Consider the following 19,574-nt stretch of genomic DNA (forward strand, 5'->3'; position numbering starts at 1 on the left):
GTCACTGAGTTCAGTGTAACTTACTGGCCTCTCCAGGCATCAGATCTCATCTTATAAAACACCTTTGAAATGCAGGTGAATTTGAGATTTAGAGCTGACACATCTTCAGCAACTGCAGGACAGCAACATGGACAAGAATATATTCCTGGCAAATGATTGAATACATGCAATGAAGAATTCAGACTGTCTAATGGTATTGAGGATCCTAGCCAATATTAGATGGCTGTCCATAATAAAGTAACCACTGCATATTTATGTAGTCATCCAAATAGTTTAGGTTATACAGAATCAAAACGACATACAATAACAATGAAGAAGAAGATAAGGCTCACCACTGCAAACTCATCTTTGTCCAGATGTCCATCTTTATCTATGTCACTCAGATCCCAAACCTAACAGTGGCAAATAGATGGGATGAGGATCAATGAGGTCAGAGTAGTTCAAGAAGTAAATACATAGACTGACAGACAGAAATAAAATATGTATGTGTGTAAGACACAGATGAAGTTCATACCTTCCCAAGGACATCCAGAGGTAGCTTGGAGTTGATTAGGACTGGTTTGACCTTCTCTCCTGACAGCAGCCCATTGACTGGAACCAAACTTTCAAAAATTCCATCAAATTTACTCTTTTCCTCTGGCTAAAATAAAAAACAGGCACACACATACAGTTCTGTAAAAGGTATAATCTGCATGTTTGAATTGAATGCGCCTGACTCTTGCTTATCCACAAACCAATTGGTGTAGGAAACTTTAACACTACAATCACAAAAAACTGTTTACTAAACTAAAAAGGTGCTTGCAGGACACTGTCAATTAGACTCACTATTACTGCATCATCCCATTACCTCCACATTACCAATATGATGAAATGGGGGGGACTATACATATTATTATATTTTCATAAATAAATCATGGCAGAGGATTTTTCTTTTTTTCTATGACAAAACATTTCCATATGACTGTTATTCTAGTGGCTGTGTGTTTACATTTTTGTGTGTGTGTGTGTGTGTGTGTGTGTGTGTGTGTGTGTGAGCGCGTCCATACAGACCCTCACAGCCCAGTGTAATTCAGAGCAGGCTGAAGCTGTGCTGCTCAGAGAAGGGCTACTGCTGTCCTTCTGAAATCAAACAGAAAATGGCTGTCACAGCACTTTCACATGAATAAACATACATCTCTTATGTTGCACCCAAGAATATAATAAATTTTTTCCAAGCATCTTTTTATATTTGGAGAACATGGATTTGAGCTTTAGTGATGAAACTACACTCACAAACTTTGGGGGAGGGACTGTGAGGTTGAGGCTGGAAGAGCTGACTTCCTGTCCACTCTGAGCACAGGCCACCAGCCGCAGCGCAACATAAAACCCCTGAAAGTCATCAACAGTTCATCAAAACCATCTCATTTTCTACCTGAAATTTCAAACTGAAGTTTTCAGAATGGGGAAAAAATAAAAAATATTCAAATGCAAAAAATTCAGGAAGATAGACAAATTTTCTGTCTTTGCCTGCACAAGTACCATTTTTTCAGTTTTTTGTTTGAGCATTAGAATTTGGAGGCATTGTTGCAAATTCACTTGCATTTGTCAAGTATGTGGATGTGTTAATGTGATTACATCTATATTTTGTTGACTTTTCTGTGTTAAGTCCATACATTTTAGACGGCACACAAGAGAAATTCTATTCCAACCTGCTTGTCCAGATAACCTTTGCCATCAGGATCAGCCAAATCCCAGATCTGAAAAACAACACACACACAAAACTATTTTATAGAACAGGCTAAGAAAAACATGAACTGTTTTTCTTATCCTGGAAAAAGTGTAACATTTTTTGGATCTTAAACTTTTTCTTTCTAATAATATTTGGGAAGACAAGCTAACCCAAAATAATTAATTCATGTAACCATCCACTTTTAATATCTCACGATTCAATTCGATTCGATTCTGATTTTTGGGGCTACGATTTGATTCATAATGATTTCTGCTTCAATCGAGAGGTGTGCAAAGGATCCTCATGATCTACTCCAATCTGCTTTGCAAGACAAAATGACAAATAGAGACATTAAAGTGTCTTTTTCACATTTATTAAGTTTTATATATCACATATTGCTTAAGTAACAAAAATAAAAGTGTCTCTTTATAAAAAAAAATTGTGCAATTAGAAATTTTAGAATTTTAAAATCTGTGATTACGGTCACGGAATTAGACATTAAAAGCAAATTCATTATGAAGACGGAGTAACAGAACTGGCCCACATTTTACATAAAATGTACAATAAAAACTTTTTTTCTTTTTCTCGAGAATAAAAAGGAACATATCTGTCGGGGGAATGCTCCGAGGGAGTCACATAAATACGTAAATTATTGAATGAATGAACCTGAACATTAATTGGTAATGAGTGATTCTTGGCTACAATAAGGAACGGCGACCAGACGAGACCCCTGCAGAGAGTAGAGACTAGACCAGATCTGGCCAGACTGGATGAGACACCGGACCCCCCACAGACTAGACTGGAGACGGGACCTCCCCAGCGATTAGACCGACTAGACCAGAGACTGGACCCCTCCACAGAGGCCGGACCCTGTTCTTTTTTTGGGAATAAAAAGGAATGTTTTTGTCTGGAAAATTCTCTGAGGGGGTCACTAATAATGCACGCTCCCCACCAGTGAAGCAGCCATCTGAGTGCTTAGTGTACTGTAATGTACTTCAATGGAGATGTCAGTAATCGGTGGAAAACGAAATAGCATGGTGATAGAAGAAACAAAGTTTACAGTGGATTTGATATTTCCACCAAAGTTGTGGGACGTAAGATTCATTTTTTTGTTGTTGTTTTTGGTTAAATCACCCCCCCGCCCCTTAAAAAAGAATACAAGAAAAATTGAAACTGAATTTGGGAAGAAATAAAACAGATTTCATTGGGCTCTTCGTAAAAACCGAAATGAGTTAAAAAAAAAATTGCCATCAAAATCAAATGAGATTTATTTATATAGCACCAAATCATAACAAAGTTACATCAAGGCACTTAACATATAGATCAGGTCTAGACCAAACTCTTCATAAAATGACTTAGAGAGATCCAACCGATCCCCCCCAATGAGCAAACACTTGGCGACAGTGGTAAGGAAAAACTTCCTCAGCAAGGACAGGGGCAGTTGAATCCCAATTTCCTCCATCATTGTAGTTTCCTCTTTATTTTGGTGCTTAGTGTGCATATGTATGTTCCAGAACTGGCTGAGAATAACGATTCTTATATGAATCAATTTTTTGGCACACCCCTATAGAGCACACTAACCCCTCTCCATGCTGACCCCTGTTCACTGCCGAAACCATCTATAATGGTTAGGTGAGAATGAGAATTGGAACACAGAGCAGTGGAAGAAGGTGAACCTAGTCTGATATATCCTGTTTGGAATGGTTTGAGTGCAAGATATTCGCCTCCAACTTCCAGACAAGCAAATTGAATTTAAACAATTAAATTCCATAGAGGCACCTCCTGGAGGGTTGCAGTAGTTAAATGATCTGCTGCTAATTGATAGTGATGGAGATACCACAACAGACCTTCAGCGGTCTAGTGGAGTCCAGAGGACATACACAATATTAAACAAGTAAACATGATGTTGACATTCAAGGCAGGTCACCAATACATTTTAAAATACTCTCAGCAAGTCTGAAGTCTTTTCCCATACCTGAATATTTATCTGAAAATCTGACACACTTGTGCAGTGAGGCTCTCTGCCTCTCCTCCTCTCAGTATTTCACTCTGCTCTTGCTAAACAAACACACTGACCGGGATAAGAAGTAAGGGATAAATCGAATTTCTCAAATGCTGTGTGCATATACATCTTTACAGCAACCAACTCACTGGATTGCATTAAAAAATGTGTTTGGCAACCAGAATAAACCATTTTCTGAAGTGCACCTAAATCCACTGAAACCCTCCTACCACATATTTTTGTGTCACAATCATAAAGACTGGCTAGAACAATGTAGCCACAAAATAACACTTTCATGTATATTAGCAATGAAAACTTTTCTTAAAACCTGGAACCGCTCACTGTTGTGGTCTGAGACAGAATTGTGGGGCAGAAGTAGAGCAGCTCAGCACATTTGTATTGCAGGTAGCAGGAGAGAGAGATATAGTGGTGATACTGGCAACTGTAGCTGTGAACTTGCAATCTATGTGCATGTCTGTTTGTCTATGTACATGTCTAATAAAATCTAAGACCAAGATTCCCTCATCTCCCCTGTACTTCAAAAATACAGACCACACAGTAAGCCAAGAAAGATGTATAATGCTGAGGCTTGACAAAGCAGGAGTATACTATTGCCAGTACATATGCTGGTGTTCAAAACCATTACCAATGGTTGTCTAGTAATCTATACATCAACTCCTTGCAAAATGAATTTCAATGCCAACTGCCATGTATTTGAAGATAGATTTTCATTTGCAAGACATTTCTGAGAATTTGTGACTTCATTACTTTATATATGTGGAAAAAGTATTATTTATTGCAGATACACACACACACACACACACACACACACACACAGATTGTCAGTCTGCCCACACAAATAATATTGAAATGAATCCACCTCCATTTGCAACTCATCATATGTACACATCTGATGCACAACTTTTTGTGCACTATAGTGACAAAACTGTGGCATGGTACATATCAGGGCAAGGATATAAAACTGTTTCTAAAGCTCTTTGTCAGGCACAGACACTGTGTAATGGTGGTATTTCACACTACATGTAACACTGTATAAGTCAGCTATTTCCAAGACAAGAACTGCATGTTCAGATATGTTCCAAGATAAATCACATATTACTTAATATAACAGTACACTCAGTCTAGCAAACGCAGTCAGAATGTCAGGCAGAGAAGGGGACTGTGTAAAAAAACTGCAAAAACTTGTATTTACAATATACAAAATACAACATGTATTTTTCACGTCCCACTGGCGGACCAGGATTTCTCCTGCCTATAACTTCTCAAACTGTAACTTTAAAAAGCACAAAAAGGAACATTTTGTAAAAGTTTGCAAGCATAGTTCAGTGGGTTCAAATGAGTTGTTTAAAAACTAAGTGACAGAAAAATGCTAAAATGTCCTTTTGAATCAAGTAGAAATACTTAAAATAAATAAATAATTAAATACTAATTAAATACTATAAGCGGCGCCTTTTTGATAAGAAAGATCATTTCAGAAGAAGTACTGACACAGCAGCATCTTCTTTGTGGCTCCAAATAGCCACACAAGACTCACTCAGACTGACATAACCACAGAACAAACGCTGACCTTCAGTCCACTGACAACCACCAAATGCAGTAAGACCTCCATGTGATGCAACAATGTCACCGGGAAAAAAAAAACCTACCTTTCCCAATGTAATATCAGGGAGTCCTGACTTTTTCAAGAACAAGGCAGCTTCTGTTGGTCCAACTTTCCCCGTGTTCCCCGGGTCCACCTTGGAGTACAAACACATGCGGCAGTGTGAGAGCAGCACATTTCCACAATCATTTCTCTCCTCTTCTCTCGGTTACACTCATGAACAATCTTTCGTGCATGTCATCCTATAAACATCAGGATGAAGATGTAGAAGATGTTTTGGCCCATCTACATACCTGTCTGTAAAAGTTCTCATATACAGGGTTCCCACTTGACAGCTGCGGGCAGAGATAACATTAAGTTAAGATCATAGTCCAGGGACTATCATCAGGCTAGCAGCATGGTGTCTTCAAATGTCTGGCTCAGTCCATAATGGTATTCTGTCAAATAACATGGACTTGTGTTAGCTGTTGTCCGTGCAGAAGCCTCACATAACAAAAGGGCTACTGCGCAGACGCAGGAGGTGGGGGACAGTCACCGCCGTGGCTGCCCACCAGCCTCCACAGGCACTTCTCCACCACCACCATCAGTGAGCTGTGCCGATGTGATCCAATGCCAGCGTCCTGAATCCGAGCTAAGAGTCAAGTGTGGCTGCTGTCCGGCCTCCTGTGATCAGCGTCCAGCCCCGTCCTCCCTCACCGGCTGGCATCACGGCTAGGCTAGCTAAGATCTGCTAGCTTAAGGACAGTCTTGTCAGTTTCTGATACTCTGTCACATAAGCATTCACAGACTGGCCTCTGCACGCAAAGTATCCAAATCGCCTACTAAAGTCAAAATCACACTTGGTAAAGCATTTCTACGAGACGCCGTAGATATGAAGCCAGCTAGCTGCAGCCCGCTGAGGCTAACAAGCTCGCAACCTAACGGTGATGTTAATGTACCAGGCCTTCCTCCACCAGATCACTGGCTGTATTTCTACCCGCCTTTCAAAGCGAGCTCGGGTTTTGTTCTGAGTAAAATTACAACACGATTTCACGAATGAGAGCGGCCGTGTCACGCCAGTCACGGCTACAGCGGGGAGTCGGCGTGCAGGCTGAAATCGCTGCATCTTTACCTGGGTGAGAGATGTGAGAGCTGCCATCTTCCCTGTTGCTGCGGGAACGCTCCCTCCCTCCCCTCCCTCACCAGGGCAACAGGCCCTCTGGCGGGCCGAGCCGGCCTCACACCGCGGCCGCAGTTATTTTACAGTTCAGATAGTCACATTTCTGCGGTGGCACAATGTTACAGCTTCTGTCGGTCTGCAGAGTTACAGATGCAGATTCGCGCTGATGTATTTGTGCTGATTGCGTCCTTTTCATTCATTCGGTCAGATGAGGCTCGGCGAACATCCTCTTCTCGCTGGAGAAACTGCAGAGATGCCTGGTGAGATGTTAAAGTGCATTGTGATGAGCTAAGCTTCAAATAGACTGTGAAATGTGGGTTGTTGTTGTTGGCAGTCGTCGCTGCTGTAAGTTGTCTGACGTTAGAAGAAAGTACCTGACCTCCCAATATAATCTGCACTCTGTAAACACGAGACTCTTCCGCTGATTCTTTGCAACACCTAAATACAACCTGACAGTGAAGATATGTGATCGATTCATAATAAAACATCAACTTCCGTTGCCCAGTTTGCAAAAGCCATTTATTTTACACAATGATAAAACTTCAGTTTTTTCACAGGTTTAGCAAAATCCCAACTGATGCATTATAAGGTTGTATGTCTTTTTTTTTTTTTTTTTTTGATCAAACCAAAAAGAAAACAAACTATGATTAATAAAAGAAATGCCACACCGCTACTTTCATCATTCCTGACCTAATGCCATGCTGTAAAATAACTGTAATAAGTACATGCAGCCAGTTATACCTCACTGGTCCAGCAGCATTAGCACAGTTATGTCTCCTTTTTCCAAAATTTGATGTACTGTTTATAATATACAAAACTTCCAGTCATCTCCAGTAAAAACAAAATAAGAGAAGTAAAATAAGAAAATGCTTACCACTTGCCCAATCCTAAGAAAAATAAAATATAGTTCTTGCGTTTTGGCTTCTAGCACTTCCCCACTTCCTTTAGTTCCATTTCTTAAACCATAACTCCTAAATTATCAATAATCAAAAGTGTAATGATTACCACAAGTCATATGACACTCCTCTGTAAAATATTATGATAGTGTAATCTAGAGCAACAAAAATGAAATGTGTTCAAGTCTTAAACTAACAATAAGGCATGAAAGAGCAATGGTTCAAATTGTTACAGCTTTAAGATGCATAGAAGATGTGTTCCTTAGGACACAAACTGAAAAGAATTTAACTGCCTGCAAGAAGGTGGGATAAACATGATCATGTTTAGAAAGAACAAATTTGTCAAAAAAAAGTAGAAAAAAAAAAGATATTTAATTCACACTTACTGTGACATCATACAACCTTCCAAAAAAAAGCCTCCTTAATCTCTAGAATAATGAAACAAACTCTCCATGATGTTACTTTGTCATAATGAAAAACTGAGTGCTGCTTCTGGGTGTGCCCACTTCTCCTACAAAATACATCACAACACACACATAACCTTGAAAGCAAACAATTATAATATACTGCGGTTGCACAACTAATTAATGGTATGCACAAACTCTTATACTTATACTTTACTTATACTGAAGTGATACTTTTTGTGGCAACGTAAACTGCCAACTTACAGCAGACATACATTGAATGTCTGTTCCAATGGAAGCACCATATCAGACCAAACAAATATGAAAGTCAAAGCTGCGCACCAAAACAAAACTACAGCTGAAATTGTTTAGAGTAAATAGTTTTATTTTGATGTGCTGATGGTCTTAAATAAACAAAGGAAAATAATGATATTTTATGTCAAAAGTCTTTTTTTTTTTTATTTTGGAGTCAAAATAATTTTACAAGACAAAAGCGTGTGATAGTAAGGATAATGATAAATGACAGTTAAGATTTTGACTCAGAACCAATTACAAGACATTCAGTTCCTATTTCATATTTTGACCTAGTTTTGAGTCCTTCTTAACATATTATAACTTCACCATTTCATGTTTTTTGTATGTCATGAATTGGCAGCAAGTCTAATTTTCACAGTTATATTCAAAGAAGCACATCTGAAGAGTACATTTGTGCTATTTGGACATTTAGTCTTGGTTATTACTTTTTTGTTTCTGTTTTTATTTTTTTGAAAGACCAAAAATGAGAGAAACAATGAAATGATCACTCCTGAACTTTAATATAAAGCAATGTTAGCTCTCAATCAGTGAAGTCGACAGTTTGCATCTCACTTCAGGTAACTCTAACATTGAAGGTTTATATAAACACATGTAGAAAACTTGTTTTTCTCATTTATACTCACACAAAAACACTGTAGTGTAGTTTCGACATATTTTCTGCAGACAGCCTTCAAGCCAGTTGCAGTGGAAACCTTCTAAATAAAATCCTGTTGGTCTGTGAAGATGATGCAGACTGTTGCATATTTTTCTGTCATGACTTCTATCAGTGTGACCACTCAGTACAAGCAGCAGCAGTGATAATGACAATAATGTAGCAGCAGTGAGGCACAGCTCAGTGTGAGCTCCAAAGATGATCATCACAGTTGAATGAAGAGGAGGCAGCACAGCTAACTTTGAATAGCATGGCTTCATCATCAGCATTGTCAGACCCACGTCACATGATGTCAAAAGAAAATGTTGCCTTCCTGTAAACTCCTGGTAGACCTGGTGCCTGTGGCCTCCTGTCAAGCGGTGATGTGTCAAGTGATGTTTGGTTACTCATCGTCCCATGTTTGCTGTAGCAGGAAGTTGGCAGCCAGATTCTCATTCTTCTCACAGGCAAAGTAAGCCTGGATAACTAAGCCTTCAGGGAAGCCCAGTGCTTTTAACTGAAACACAACACATAGAGTCACAACAAACACAAACACAGCTCTACTTTTCAAACAAACTGGGTATAAGCTTGGTACAGTACTGCTCAGGAACTGCAGGCACGCAGAGGACTTCCTCTTCACTGAGCCTCATATCCATTGTGGCAAATAACTACTGTCATGTTTCATTATTACTGATGATGCATAACTAAGTATTGGACGCAATGAATAGAGAGAGCAGGAGCGAGAGAGGGATATTAAGATTTCACCAATAACTGCTAGGTTTAAGAAATCAATAAATCTGAATAAGGGGCAAACAACAGAAACAACATTGGAAATAAGGGATTACACTTGCACACCAATTAAAAAATGGTGAAGATATAAATAGTGTCTGGCCACAGAAGCGGACCTCCACATCTGGAGATTAATGATGACTGTGCCAAATGTCAGTGTGAGTGGTGAACTGACCCTCTCAATGGCCTCCTTCTCTTGTGGGGTGACCTGGATGTAGTTGGTGTGTGGTGACCCTTGGGCCTCGGCACCTTCACCTCCCGTGTCTCCACCTCGTGGCTCATTCAGCATTTGTACAAATCGCTCCTGGTGCTGCGTAATTTGCTGCATGGAATAAATTCAGTATACATGAATCCATGATAGCTGAAGACACATTGGACATGCATTTCTTTCAAATTATTGTGTATTTTAATGAAATTCATATTTTATGTAGAATTTCACTTTGCGATGCTTTGACAACATTCTTAATTAGATTTAAAATTTCAGGAGATTTATATGTTTGTATCATACATATTTTTATCATTCAACTAAGTTCAGCTGTTCTTAAGAAAATGGCAAATGATCAAAATGCTTTTTTGATCTTTTAACTTTTAATCTTTTTTCAATCCATAATCTGCATGCTAGATCAACACATACTCTCACTGCAATATAATTAGTTTTTTCTTTCAGTCTTTGGAACAGAAAAACTCACAATCTTGATCTTGCAGTGGTCATGGAAGTATGGTAAGTGTGTTACACTCGTACCTGCAGTAACTGTGGGTTGTCTCTGCCAAGCTGCTGCAGCAGGGCTGGTAAGAGGGCCGGGTTTTGCTGGATGATCTGTCTCATCTGTTGGAACTGTGGCTGGTTCCTGAGGAATTCCAGAGGGTTCCCAGTGGAGACAGAGCCTTCATCACCAGAAGGGGGCTGACTGCCAGACACGCGCCCTGCTGTAGGAGTGGATGAGCTAATTACTATTGTTGTTCAGTGTATTAGCAAAAATGTCAGAGAGTTTTCAGACAAAACAAGCTGATGGGAATACCTATTTTTGGATAGCTCAGAGAGTTCAATACCCAACAAATTAAATTAAAGATTGAAGTTGCAAGTGGAGATGAATGGTTCCTCGCACCCCTGTGCAACTGGGAGCCCCCTGGACTCACTCAGGTCCTAGTCATGTATAACTGCTACAGATACAAGAGGCCTCTCGCACTGTCGAGTGTTTGACTCCTAATAATTTATAACTGGAAAAGTAAAACATGGGGTTAGCAGCATCATGTTGTGTGAGAACTTCACTGCAGCAGGGACTGGTGTATTTCACAATATAGACTGCGTAATGACAAACAAAAATTATGTTGATATATTGACTGGCATCTGTCAGGAAGCTAGACATTGGTCACAAATGAGTCTAACAACCACCTAACCACGTTTTCAGTGTTGTGAGAAAATGACTGCAAGACAGCAAATTCAAGGTGTTAGAGTGGCCATCACAAAGCTCTGGCTTCAATACATTTCAATATTTCTATGCAGAACTGACAGGGCGTGTCAAAGCAAAATGCTTCACTCAGTTCTTCCAGTTCTATCACGAGGAATGATTCAAGTAGTTGAATCATTGGGTGCTCATTTTAAAGAAAAAACACATTGTCCAATGATGTTCAGTTGTTACATACTGTCAGGAGGTAATTACTGTATACATACTTATTTTTTTATTATTTTGGGATTGGATGCCCCTGCAACTCACATGACCCTTTCAGTTACACTAATAAATGTGTACACTTACGGTTAGAGGCTGCTGGGGGCTGCTGTGGTTGTTGAACGGCAGACTGGGGGGGATTTGACTGATCACTTTGGCGAGCCGGCTCTTGACGTGGCAGATCACTGGCCTCTGCTGGAATACCCTGCAGGACACAAACATCAATATTACCTTATCACAGCTGCAGACAGGGAGGGAATTATAGCTGGGTAAATACTCACCATAAGTAGATACTCCACAGCACGGTCGGGATTGTTGTAACTTGCTCTGAGTGCAGAAACAACCTGGTCCCGCTCATAACCCATAGACATGATTTCTGACACCAAGTTCTCATAGGCTGGACCTGTCACTGTGGAATGGAAAAGAAGAGGTAAGACAGAGCAGGTGACAGGATGAACCATTTTCACAAGAGTCTGATACAGTCACAACACGTCAACGTGACAGAGACAGAAAATCTAAGAAAGACCCTAAAGACCCTGAAATAATGGGGATGGTAGAGTGGAAGAATGGATTTCTGGGTGGAGGGACACTGGTGCATGATCAGTGATGATGAGTGGGTGTATTCCGGTGATGATTTTTTGTGCAATGGAATTCTTAATGAGGAAAAAGTCAATACTTGAAAAAGACTGATGCACCAGGAAAAAGAAAGTATATTCCCTCATTGTTTTTGAGTCTCCAGCTATCAGCAACTCCAAAGTCATTCATATATTCCTGTATTACTTTAGCTAATTGTGCAACCACGTGGAGGAAAGGCAGACAAAGACAAAGGACGATGATAGAAATGGAATCCAGAACTGTCAGGTGGATTGAGGGGGTTGTTGATGCTAACAGGGTTGTTAAAAAAATTCCATCAGTAGACTTTCACTTATGAAAGGTGACAAACATATTACCCAGTATTGATGCTGCTTCTTCAAGGAGACCCAGTTCATCAACAAGACTGTGAAAAAAAGAGAACAACACAGACAATTAAATACTAGTTTGAAAAGCAAAACAAAAAGTGACAAAATGTTGAGTTAATTAGAGCAAAGAGCCAAGCAAAAGCTGATGAGAATGCCATTCATTTTGCAGGTGTTCAGTCCAGTAGCACCAAGGTAAGAAGAGAACAACTCAGTCTCCAAAGGAGTCAGATTTAAGTGGTACACTCATTTGAGCTCACCAAGCTAACCAAGATTTTAAAAAGTCTTGGAAAGCAGAAAATGAATGCAACTGTCAGTGTAAACATGGGTTTTACCTACCTGGAAGCAGAGGGGGGGGTTTCTACTGTGGCAGATGGTTCCTTCTCAGGATCTTCTTTTGGCTTCTCCTCTGTTTCAGTAGTCGGGGTGGAGCGGTCTGCTGCAGCCACAGCTGTCTGAACAGGTTCAGTAGCTACAGCTGCAGCGGGTGCAGGTGCAGCAGTTGGGGCTGCACTTGAAACTAAGTCTAGGGCTGTACTTGAGTCCAGAGCTGCTGGTGATGCTTCCACAGAAGCTGACACAGCATTTTCCGGGACTGACGATGGGGCTACAGAAGGAGGCACTGATTGTGGGGCAGATGTGGGTGCAGATGGTGATGGTGTCGAGGGCACCTGTGCTGGGGGAGCGGTTGGTGCTGCAGCTGAGTCTGAGAGTGGCGCTGAATCTGCAGCTGGTTCAGGAGTTGGCTGGGGGGCTGACTGTGGAGGAGGGGCTGGTTTAGGCTGAAAAACCAATTCAGAATTGATCATTAATAGCGTGGATAATATGACCAAATAGCTAAGGTATTTGGTCATAATATTGGTCATTTTGACTATCATCATATGATCAGATTAGAAAAACATTAGGCTATAGATAAACTGTAATGAAGCACATTAACCTGGAAATTTTTTGCGCTTTTTTTTCTTTCAGAATGCTATTATGAAAATGTGGTGAAGATAGAAAACTCAAGTACTGCTGCCAAGGAAGAGAGACATAATTTATCTCATGATATCAATGTGGGTGAAATGTTTATTTGTAATAATGGAAATATTATATTGTATATAATACATTGTGTTGATCATTGATCTATTCAAAGTTTGGTTCATGTTTTTATTTCCAATTTCCTCATGATATTCCCCACTTCATTGATAAAGAAGAGATCTATATCCTGTTTATTGACGGTATAAAAACTGGCGTAAAAACTCTCCCCAGTTTGTTGATGTTTATGTTATGTTTATGATAATGCTAAAGTAATTCCATGGAAAGATATAAACAGGATATTGATAATACTTAGTTACTTTTTTCCTGTCATTACACAGACATTATAAAAATGGTTTCTTTACTGAAGAAGGCCATAAAATATAGTTGTTATTATTGTTATTGGTATTATTATGACGGTGGCGGCAGTAGCATACAACCATGGATTTTGTAAGATATCCAGTAACAAAAATTCCTTTAGTCTTCTAGCTGAAAATCCAATCCCGTATACAGTATTTATAGTAGTTCGTAATTTTAATTTAATATATATATATATATATATATATATATATATATATATATATATATAATTGCCAGGTCAGCTTTTTTTTAACTATATTTGGCAGCATGTTGGGAGTTGCTTCAATCGTAGAAAAATGGGTGATGAGCAAGTATGACAATGTATCCAAACAAAGAAACAATACAACAAGATACTTACCTTAGTAACCATGACGACTACAAAGTTTTTCTCATCGATTTTGTACTCTTTCAGTGTGGTGTCGTCATTTAAGATTTTACCTGTGTCGTTCAAGAAGAACCAGGTATTAAGAAATGATCCATGACACCTATTTGAATAAGAAGCTCAGATGGTTAAAAATATGGGTGAGCACTCAGTACATTATCAACAAAAATGATACCCTCAGTGTATGTGTCTGTATGCTAAACAAAGTGTCCCTTTTCTGTTTTAATCTCCACTCTATAAGCATCTCCTATTAAACTGCCAGCCCTACCCACATTTCCTAACACAAAAGCACTGCCATGTGACACACAACCAATACCTAAAAAGGCTCAAAGAGAAAGATTAGATCAGCACACAGGGAAGATGACCATGGAAACACCCAGCTCAAATCCTGGTTGGCTAAAAGATGATCAGAGCATCAACAATGTTTGCCAGACTGACAGTGACCCCTGACTTCACAGGCTCTGTCATTTTCATTTATGCAACTGTGCTGATATTGGCCTACTGGTTGCTAAAGGGCTCTGGACTCTGAACTAGTTTTCTTCTTCATACAAGTAACTAAATGATAAATACTGTTGCATTTGTTTTCATTGGCCACAATAACACAGCATTGGCTGACTAATGTTGCTATCATTAGAGGGCTGCTGGCATATAACAGACAAACAGAGGCCAGTGGTGTGGCTGATGATTTGATTCAGTTTGAGGGGCTGGTTGACGAGTGTGATATGTGCCAATGTTGATTACTTGCAGAACCTTAAAGCTATTTTTGCTGAAGCTCTGAAAATTGTATAGATGGATATGATTTATCCATATATAACTTGTTTAAATACTGTAATACAGACTCAGCACCTTGACAGCATTTGTGCCAAATATTGTTGGTGTATTTATAATCTCAATTGAAAGCTTAGACTAAAAATAACCCATTCATAACTGAAGTCCTTCTGATGACCTGATTTATTTTCATGATAAGTATTCTCAATACTGCTTCAGACAGGATCCTAAGTTTGGCTTGTACATTTAATACATTAAACTAAATAAATAATAAACATACATTTAATATATGTCTTTATATTAAAGACATAAAGTGTTCTTATTTTTAAAAATAATCAACAATTAAAACAAAGCAGGGATTTTCCTGGGTCATGGTAAAATTTAATGTGGTATTTCACCCCGCTGTTGTTTTTTTTTTTTTTTTTTTTCTTTGTATCTGTTAAAGTTGTTGTCTGTCTCACCTGCGTAGATAAGTTTTTGTCCCGCAACAGGAAATGCATCTTTTCCTCTGTCCTCCTCTATTTTCTCCTTCAGGGATTTCACCTGACAAACATCAAAAGGTGACAACAATTAAATAACTATAGAGGTTAGAGAAACAGAAACAACTGGTAAAAGTCAGAGGGGTGGTGTCAGGTTTTTGGGAAATGTAGGGCTAAACACTGAAAGTCCAAGAGATAAGACAGATTTTGAAACACGTATTACAACTTTAGTGGGACTAGAAATTTTCATCTCACTTTCACTAATAAACATGTCTATAAAATGATGTTTTTGATGACGTTTTTTTTTTTTTTTTAGACTGACAGACCAGCAGTATAATAAGAAGCTTGTGAAATAGCTCGTATTCTGCAAATGAAGAGACATTGTTATTTTAATTAATGGCTAGATTAGTGCGTGATGCTTGCATTTACATACAGTTTTTTGGATAAAAATACAGTTGAGGAAATAAGTATTTAAGATGTCAACATTTTTTGGTAAACATATTTGCAATGAGGCCATTCACATGAAATTTTCACTATACTTAGTTATTAACTCAAGGATACTGCACATATACATAAATCAAAACAGTCCATAAATAAAGTAATTTGTAATGAAGTGGAATGCAAAAGGAAAAAAAATAATGAACACACAAAGAAAAATATGCTAAGGCAAGCAAAGGCAAAGAACCAGCTGAAATCCGTAAGTGATTAGAAAGTAACTGTATTACCCATCTGTCCAAATTAATATCAGCTGGAGAAGTACGCACTGATGAGCTGTAAAGAGGTTGTTTGTCATAAAGGGATGGATGGATAAAAGCAAAGACTTTCATTTTATGTATATGAATTTGTTATTAGTTATCTGAGTCACTTAGACTAGTTATGTTTGTTATTTCCTTTGTAGCGTTCTTTTGAATGGGAATCATTCTGTTTACTGATAGTTTTCATTTTTTGTAAGTAGTAACATACAATAATTATCACAGAATCCATTCACAACATATCCTTGCAATTATTAACGTAATTTACAGCAGGGGTCTCAAACTCTTTCCGCCCGTGAACCACTTCCAGCCTGCAGCCCCTTATTCCTGCCTGCAACTTGATGTCAAAATAATATTGTAATTAGATTATTTTTCATAATGTTTTTGTTTGTTTGTTTGTTTGTTTTGGGTCCCCCCCCCCCCACACACACTCACACACAAAATCAAGACAACCATTTCTTCTGCAATTTAAATAATAATAATAAATTCTATTCAAGAAAAAAAAAAAAAAAGGCCAGATACAGGATAAGAATTGTTTGACCAAACATGGAGAGCATTATGAGAACTTCAGGGCAATGACTGAAAAAAATAGCCAGAAAAAGAGTACCAATCTGTTGCATATGTTAGTTTACTGACAGGCTTCAGTAAGATATTTCAGAATGAGGTAAAAAGAGTTGCACTCACAGTTTGCAGTTTTGCATTATACTAATTTTTAGAACTATATGGTCTTTTTTTTTTTTTGGTAATACTTGAACACTGAAGTGGCCCTCCAATTAGATGGCATAGCAGCAGTGGCCCCCAGCCCCTTTTTAGTTTGAGACCCCTGATCTAAAATACTGAGACAAGATAAAACAGACAGTATTAAATATGTTGAGAAGTATAGTGTCCAACATAAACAAATGAACTACAGTGAAAGTGAACGATGGAACAAACAAGCACAGACAGAGAGGAGGGATGTAATGTGATGTTTACATGTTGATATTTGATCAGCAGGTTATGGTTGTGAGACAGCTGTAAAGAATACAATACTGTCAGAATTTTTTCCCTGTTGTTTTGTTTTTCAAAAGAAAATAAACTGATCAGCCATCACATTAAGCTTACTACCAAGTGAAGGGGTGAGAAATGATCTTGTTGCAGTGGTTGTCAATGAATGGGATATATCAGGTACAGGGTACCAGGGTATCAGGGCACAAGTGAACATTTTGTCCTCCAAGTCAAAAAGTTGAAAGCAGGAACATGGGCGAGTGTAAGGATGTGAGCGACTTTGAAAAAGGCTAAACGTTGATGGCTAGACAAACTGCTCAGAGCATCTCTTGTGGAATGTTCCCAGTCCGCAGGTCAGTACCTACCCATGGCTACCCAGGATCATTGAAGTCCAATGGGAATGATGAATTTCTTGTGTGAAGAGAAGCTGTAAATCAAATTGCTGAAAAAGTTCACGCTGGTTCTGACTGAAAGGTCTCAGAACACAGTGCAGCACGGTTTCTTAACTATGGAGCGGCACAGCTGCAGACCTGCCAGGCTGCCAATGCTGACTGGACCACACCACAATGGAAGAAGGTGAATCGTGCTTATTTTACATTACTTGGATAGCCAGGGGTGTGTATAGCTAACCTGGGGAAGAAACACAAGAACGCACTATGGGAAAACGGTAAACTGGTTATGGTAGCGTAATGCTTTGGGAAATTTTGGGGAACACAGCAAGTTCAAGATGTTGACTTGGCTCCCGTATTCCCCAGATCTCAATGCAATTCAGCATCTATTCCATGTAGTCCCCACCTCACAACTTCCAGGACCTAAAGAATTTACTGCTCTGTCTTGGTACGAGATACACAAATAAAACAGCCCACCTTCAGAGGTCTGGTCGGGTCCATGCCTCAATGGGTTGACCTACACAATCCTAGGCAGGTGGTCCTAATATTATGGCTGATCGGTGTATATTACAGTTTACTTTTTCTACTTACCCCGTTGTGTGGCTGCCATTTCCCAGAAAATGTCTTTCATAATTACACTTAATATAAATTACTATATATATATATAGTAATATATATATCACTACTAGTATAAGTATCACTACTAAATATATGATTCCAGGAGGATTTGGGCTTTTTCAAACAAAGATTTACAAATCAGTTATTCCATACAGCTAAATTAACAGGTGGGAGATTCAAAATATTGCATCGTCATTCAATGTGAAACACTTAAACGAGTCACACACCATCAAGGCAGAGCACGGGCAAAGACTTCCGGTCGGTTTTTCAGTATAAGGCGTTCAAGGCGGTAAAACGTAAAATCAAGTCCAGACAATTAACATAAAATAAAGGCATGATAGCCAGTGAAATACACACAATATATTTCGTGCTTTGAATTATATGGCCACTCACAGGCCTAACGTCAAAATACTCTCCAAGTGTGAAATGCTTGAAATTTAATTGACGATGTGATGCCTTTACTTGGAAGGAAGACTTCCGGTCTGACACGAGCTAGCTGTAGCCGCATTACCCGATATGAACTCAGTTACTGTAGGATCCAGCAAAATGACCAACTGATCCGAGTACACACATGTCATTTCAACTTAACGTACCACTTTAAACAAGCAAAAAGCAAGCAAACAAATACAGCTAGGATTTCTTCTTCAAAGAGCCGAGGAGCCTTTATCCCCACCAACCTTACCGTTAGCTAACCGTGTGCACGGCAGAGTTGTCCGCCGGCCCGGCCGTGTTTACTTCAGCCCCGTTAACTTCCACTCACCGTCACTTCTGGGTTTATTTCTATTTTGAACGTCTGTTGTTGGAGGGTCTTTAATGTTATCGTCAGCATCTTGCCACGCGCCGTCAGTAGCAGCCAGGGGTCTAAAATCGGTGGAGTTTGGGCGAATTTCTCGACAAAAGCCGCTCTTTTTTCTTTTTTTTTTTGCACAGTATCTACCAATCTGGGTCCAATCGTATGTGTGACTCAGCTGTCTGCGGGCTGCGGCGCCAGCTGATCGCGGCTCTGCTGCCATCTACCGCCGAGGCTCAGGTAGGGCACCGTGCCGCCTTCAGGGGCCGTGGGAAATATCACAGAGCGGCCAATAGAAAGGTGTCCCCGTTCCGTGGACGTTCATTCAAACCACGCAAGAAAAAATGTTCCTCATGCTTTATCGCGGACAATATTGATTCTGGTTTGTTGGGGGGGAGCCATGGGGAACCCCAATTCAATTTAAATTATCAATATGCGATAAATAATCCAATACAAACAGATTATGTACAAAATCTGAACAATTTTTATATCAAAACGTTAATTTAAGTTCAACTCTCAAAATAAAAATATGAGGGATTTTAGCCGATGTGGTTTTTCCCTCCAGCTCAAATAAAATGCCTTATTGTTTTAATTATAATTATTATTACTAACATTGAACCATGAAATAACTCTGAAGAGTCTCAAGATAAACTAACAACAACAACAAAAAAAAAAACCCAAGATATTTTCTCAAGGAAAATTTACCTTTAAATATAGACCATGGGCTACAATTAGATGATTTCTTCATGAGTCTTTTTCCACTTAAGTTCTAACCTGTTCCAGAAAACAGTGTTTTAGCTGTTGCACTGTCTAGTAAACACACACTCGTGACACCGTTTGTAACGCAGACTCATGTTATCCATGTGTCATCTCTAAGATCTTTGTTT

At 39.1% G+C, this 19,574-nt stretch overlaps 2 protein-coding genes across 2 annotated transcripts in view; both read right to left on the reverse strand.

Annotated features, from left to right (window-relative positions):
• Positions 1-6,478, reverse strand: part of LOC115042158 (epidermal growth factor receptor substrate 15-like 1) — a 35,923-nt gene extending 29,445 nt beyond the window's left edge. Inside the window, exons 1-8 of the mRNA XM_029500221.1 lie at positions 6,443-6,478; positions 5,625-5,666; positions 5,378-5,467; positions 1,689-1,736; positions 1,273-1,368; positions 1,051-1,119; positions 515-640; positions 333-392 (exon numbers count right to left, since the gene is read on the reverse strand). Of these exons, the coding sequence (XP_029356081.1) occupies positions 333-392; positions 515-640; positions 1,051-1,119; positions 1,273-1,368; positions 1,689-1,736; positions 5,378-5,467; positions 5,625-5,666; positions 6,443-6,469 (558 nt within the window). The 5' untranslated portion in view covers positions 6,470-6,478. The remainder of the gene's footprint in view (positions 1-332; positions 393-514; positions 641-1,050; positions 1,120-1,272; positions 1,369-1,688; positions 1,737-5,377; positions 5,468-5,624; positions 5,667-6,442) is intronic.
• A 603-nt stretch (positions 6,479-7,081) lies between these two features.
• On the reverse strand, positions 7,082-18,809 carry rad23ab (RAD23 homolog A, nucleotide excision repair protein b). Its single transcript, XM_029499896.1, has 10 exons — positions 18,658-18,809; positions 15,137-15,218; positions 13,884-13,963; positions 12,488-12,930; positions 12,143-12,189; positions 11,474-11,601; positions 11,280-11,397; positions 10,268-10,452; positions 9,701-9,847; positions 7,082-9,253 (listed from the first exon to the last, which is right to left on the reverse strand). The coding sequence occupies exons 1-10, from the start codon at positions 18,724-18,726 to the stop codon at positions 9,140-9,142; spliced, it is 1,413 nt and encodes a 470-aa protein (XP_029355756.1). The 5' UTR covers positions 18,727-18,809; the 3' UTR covers positions 7,082-9,139.
• Between the last annotated feature and the right edge of the window lie 765 nt (positions 18,810-19,574).

This window comes from Echeneis naucrates, chromosome 4 (assembly GCF_900963305.1).
Source record: "Echeneis naucrates chromosome 4, fEcheNa1.1, whole genome shotgun sequence".
Classification (NCBI taxonomy): Eukaryota; Metazoa; Chordata; class Actinopteri; order Carangiformes; family Echeneidae; genus Echeneis; species Echeneis naucrates.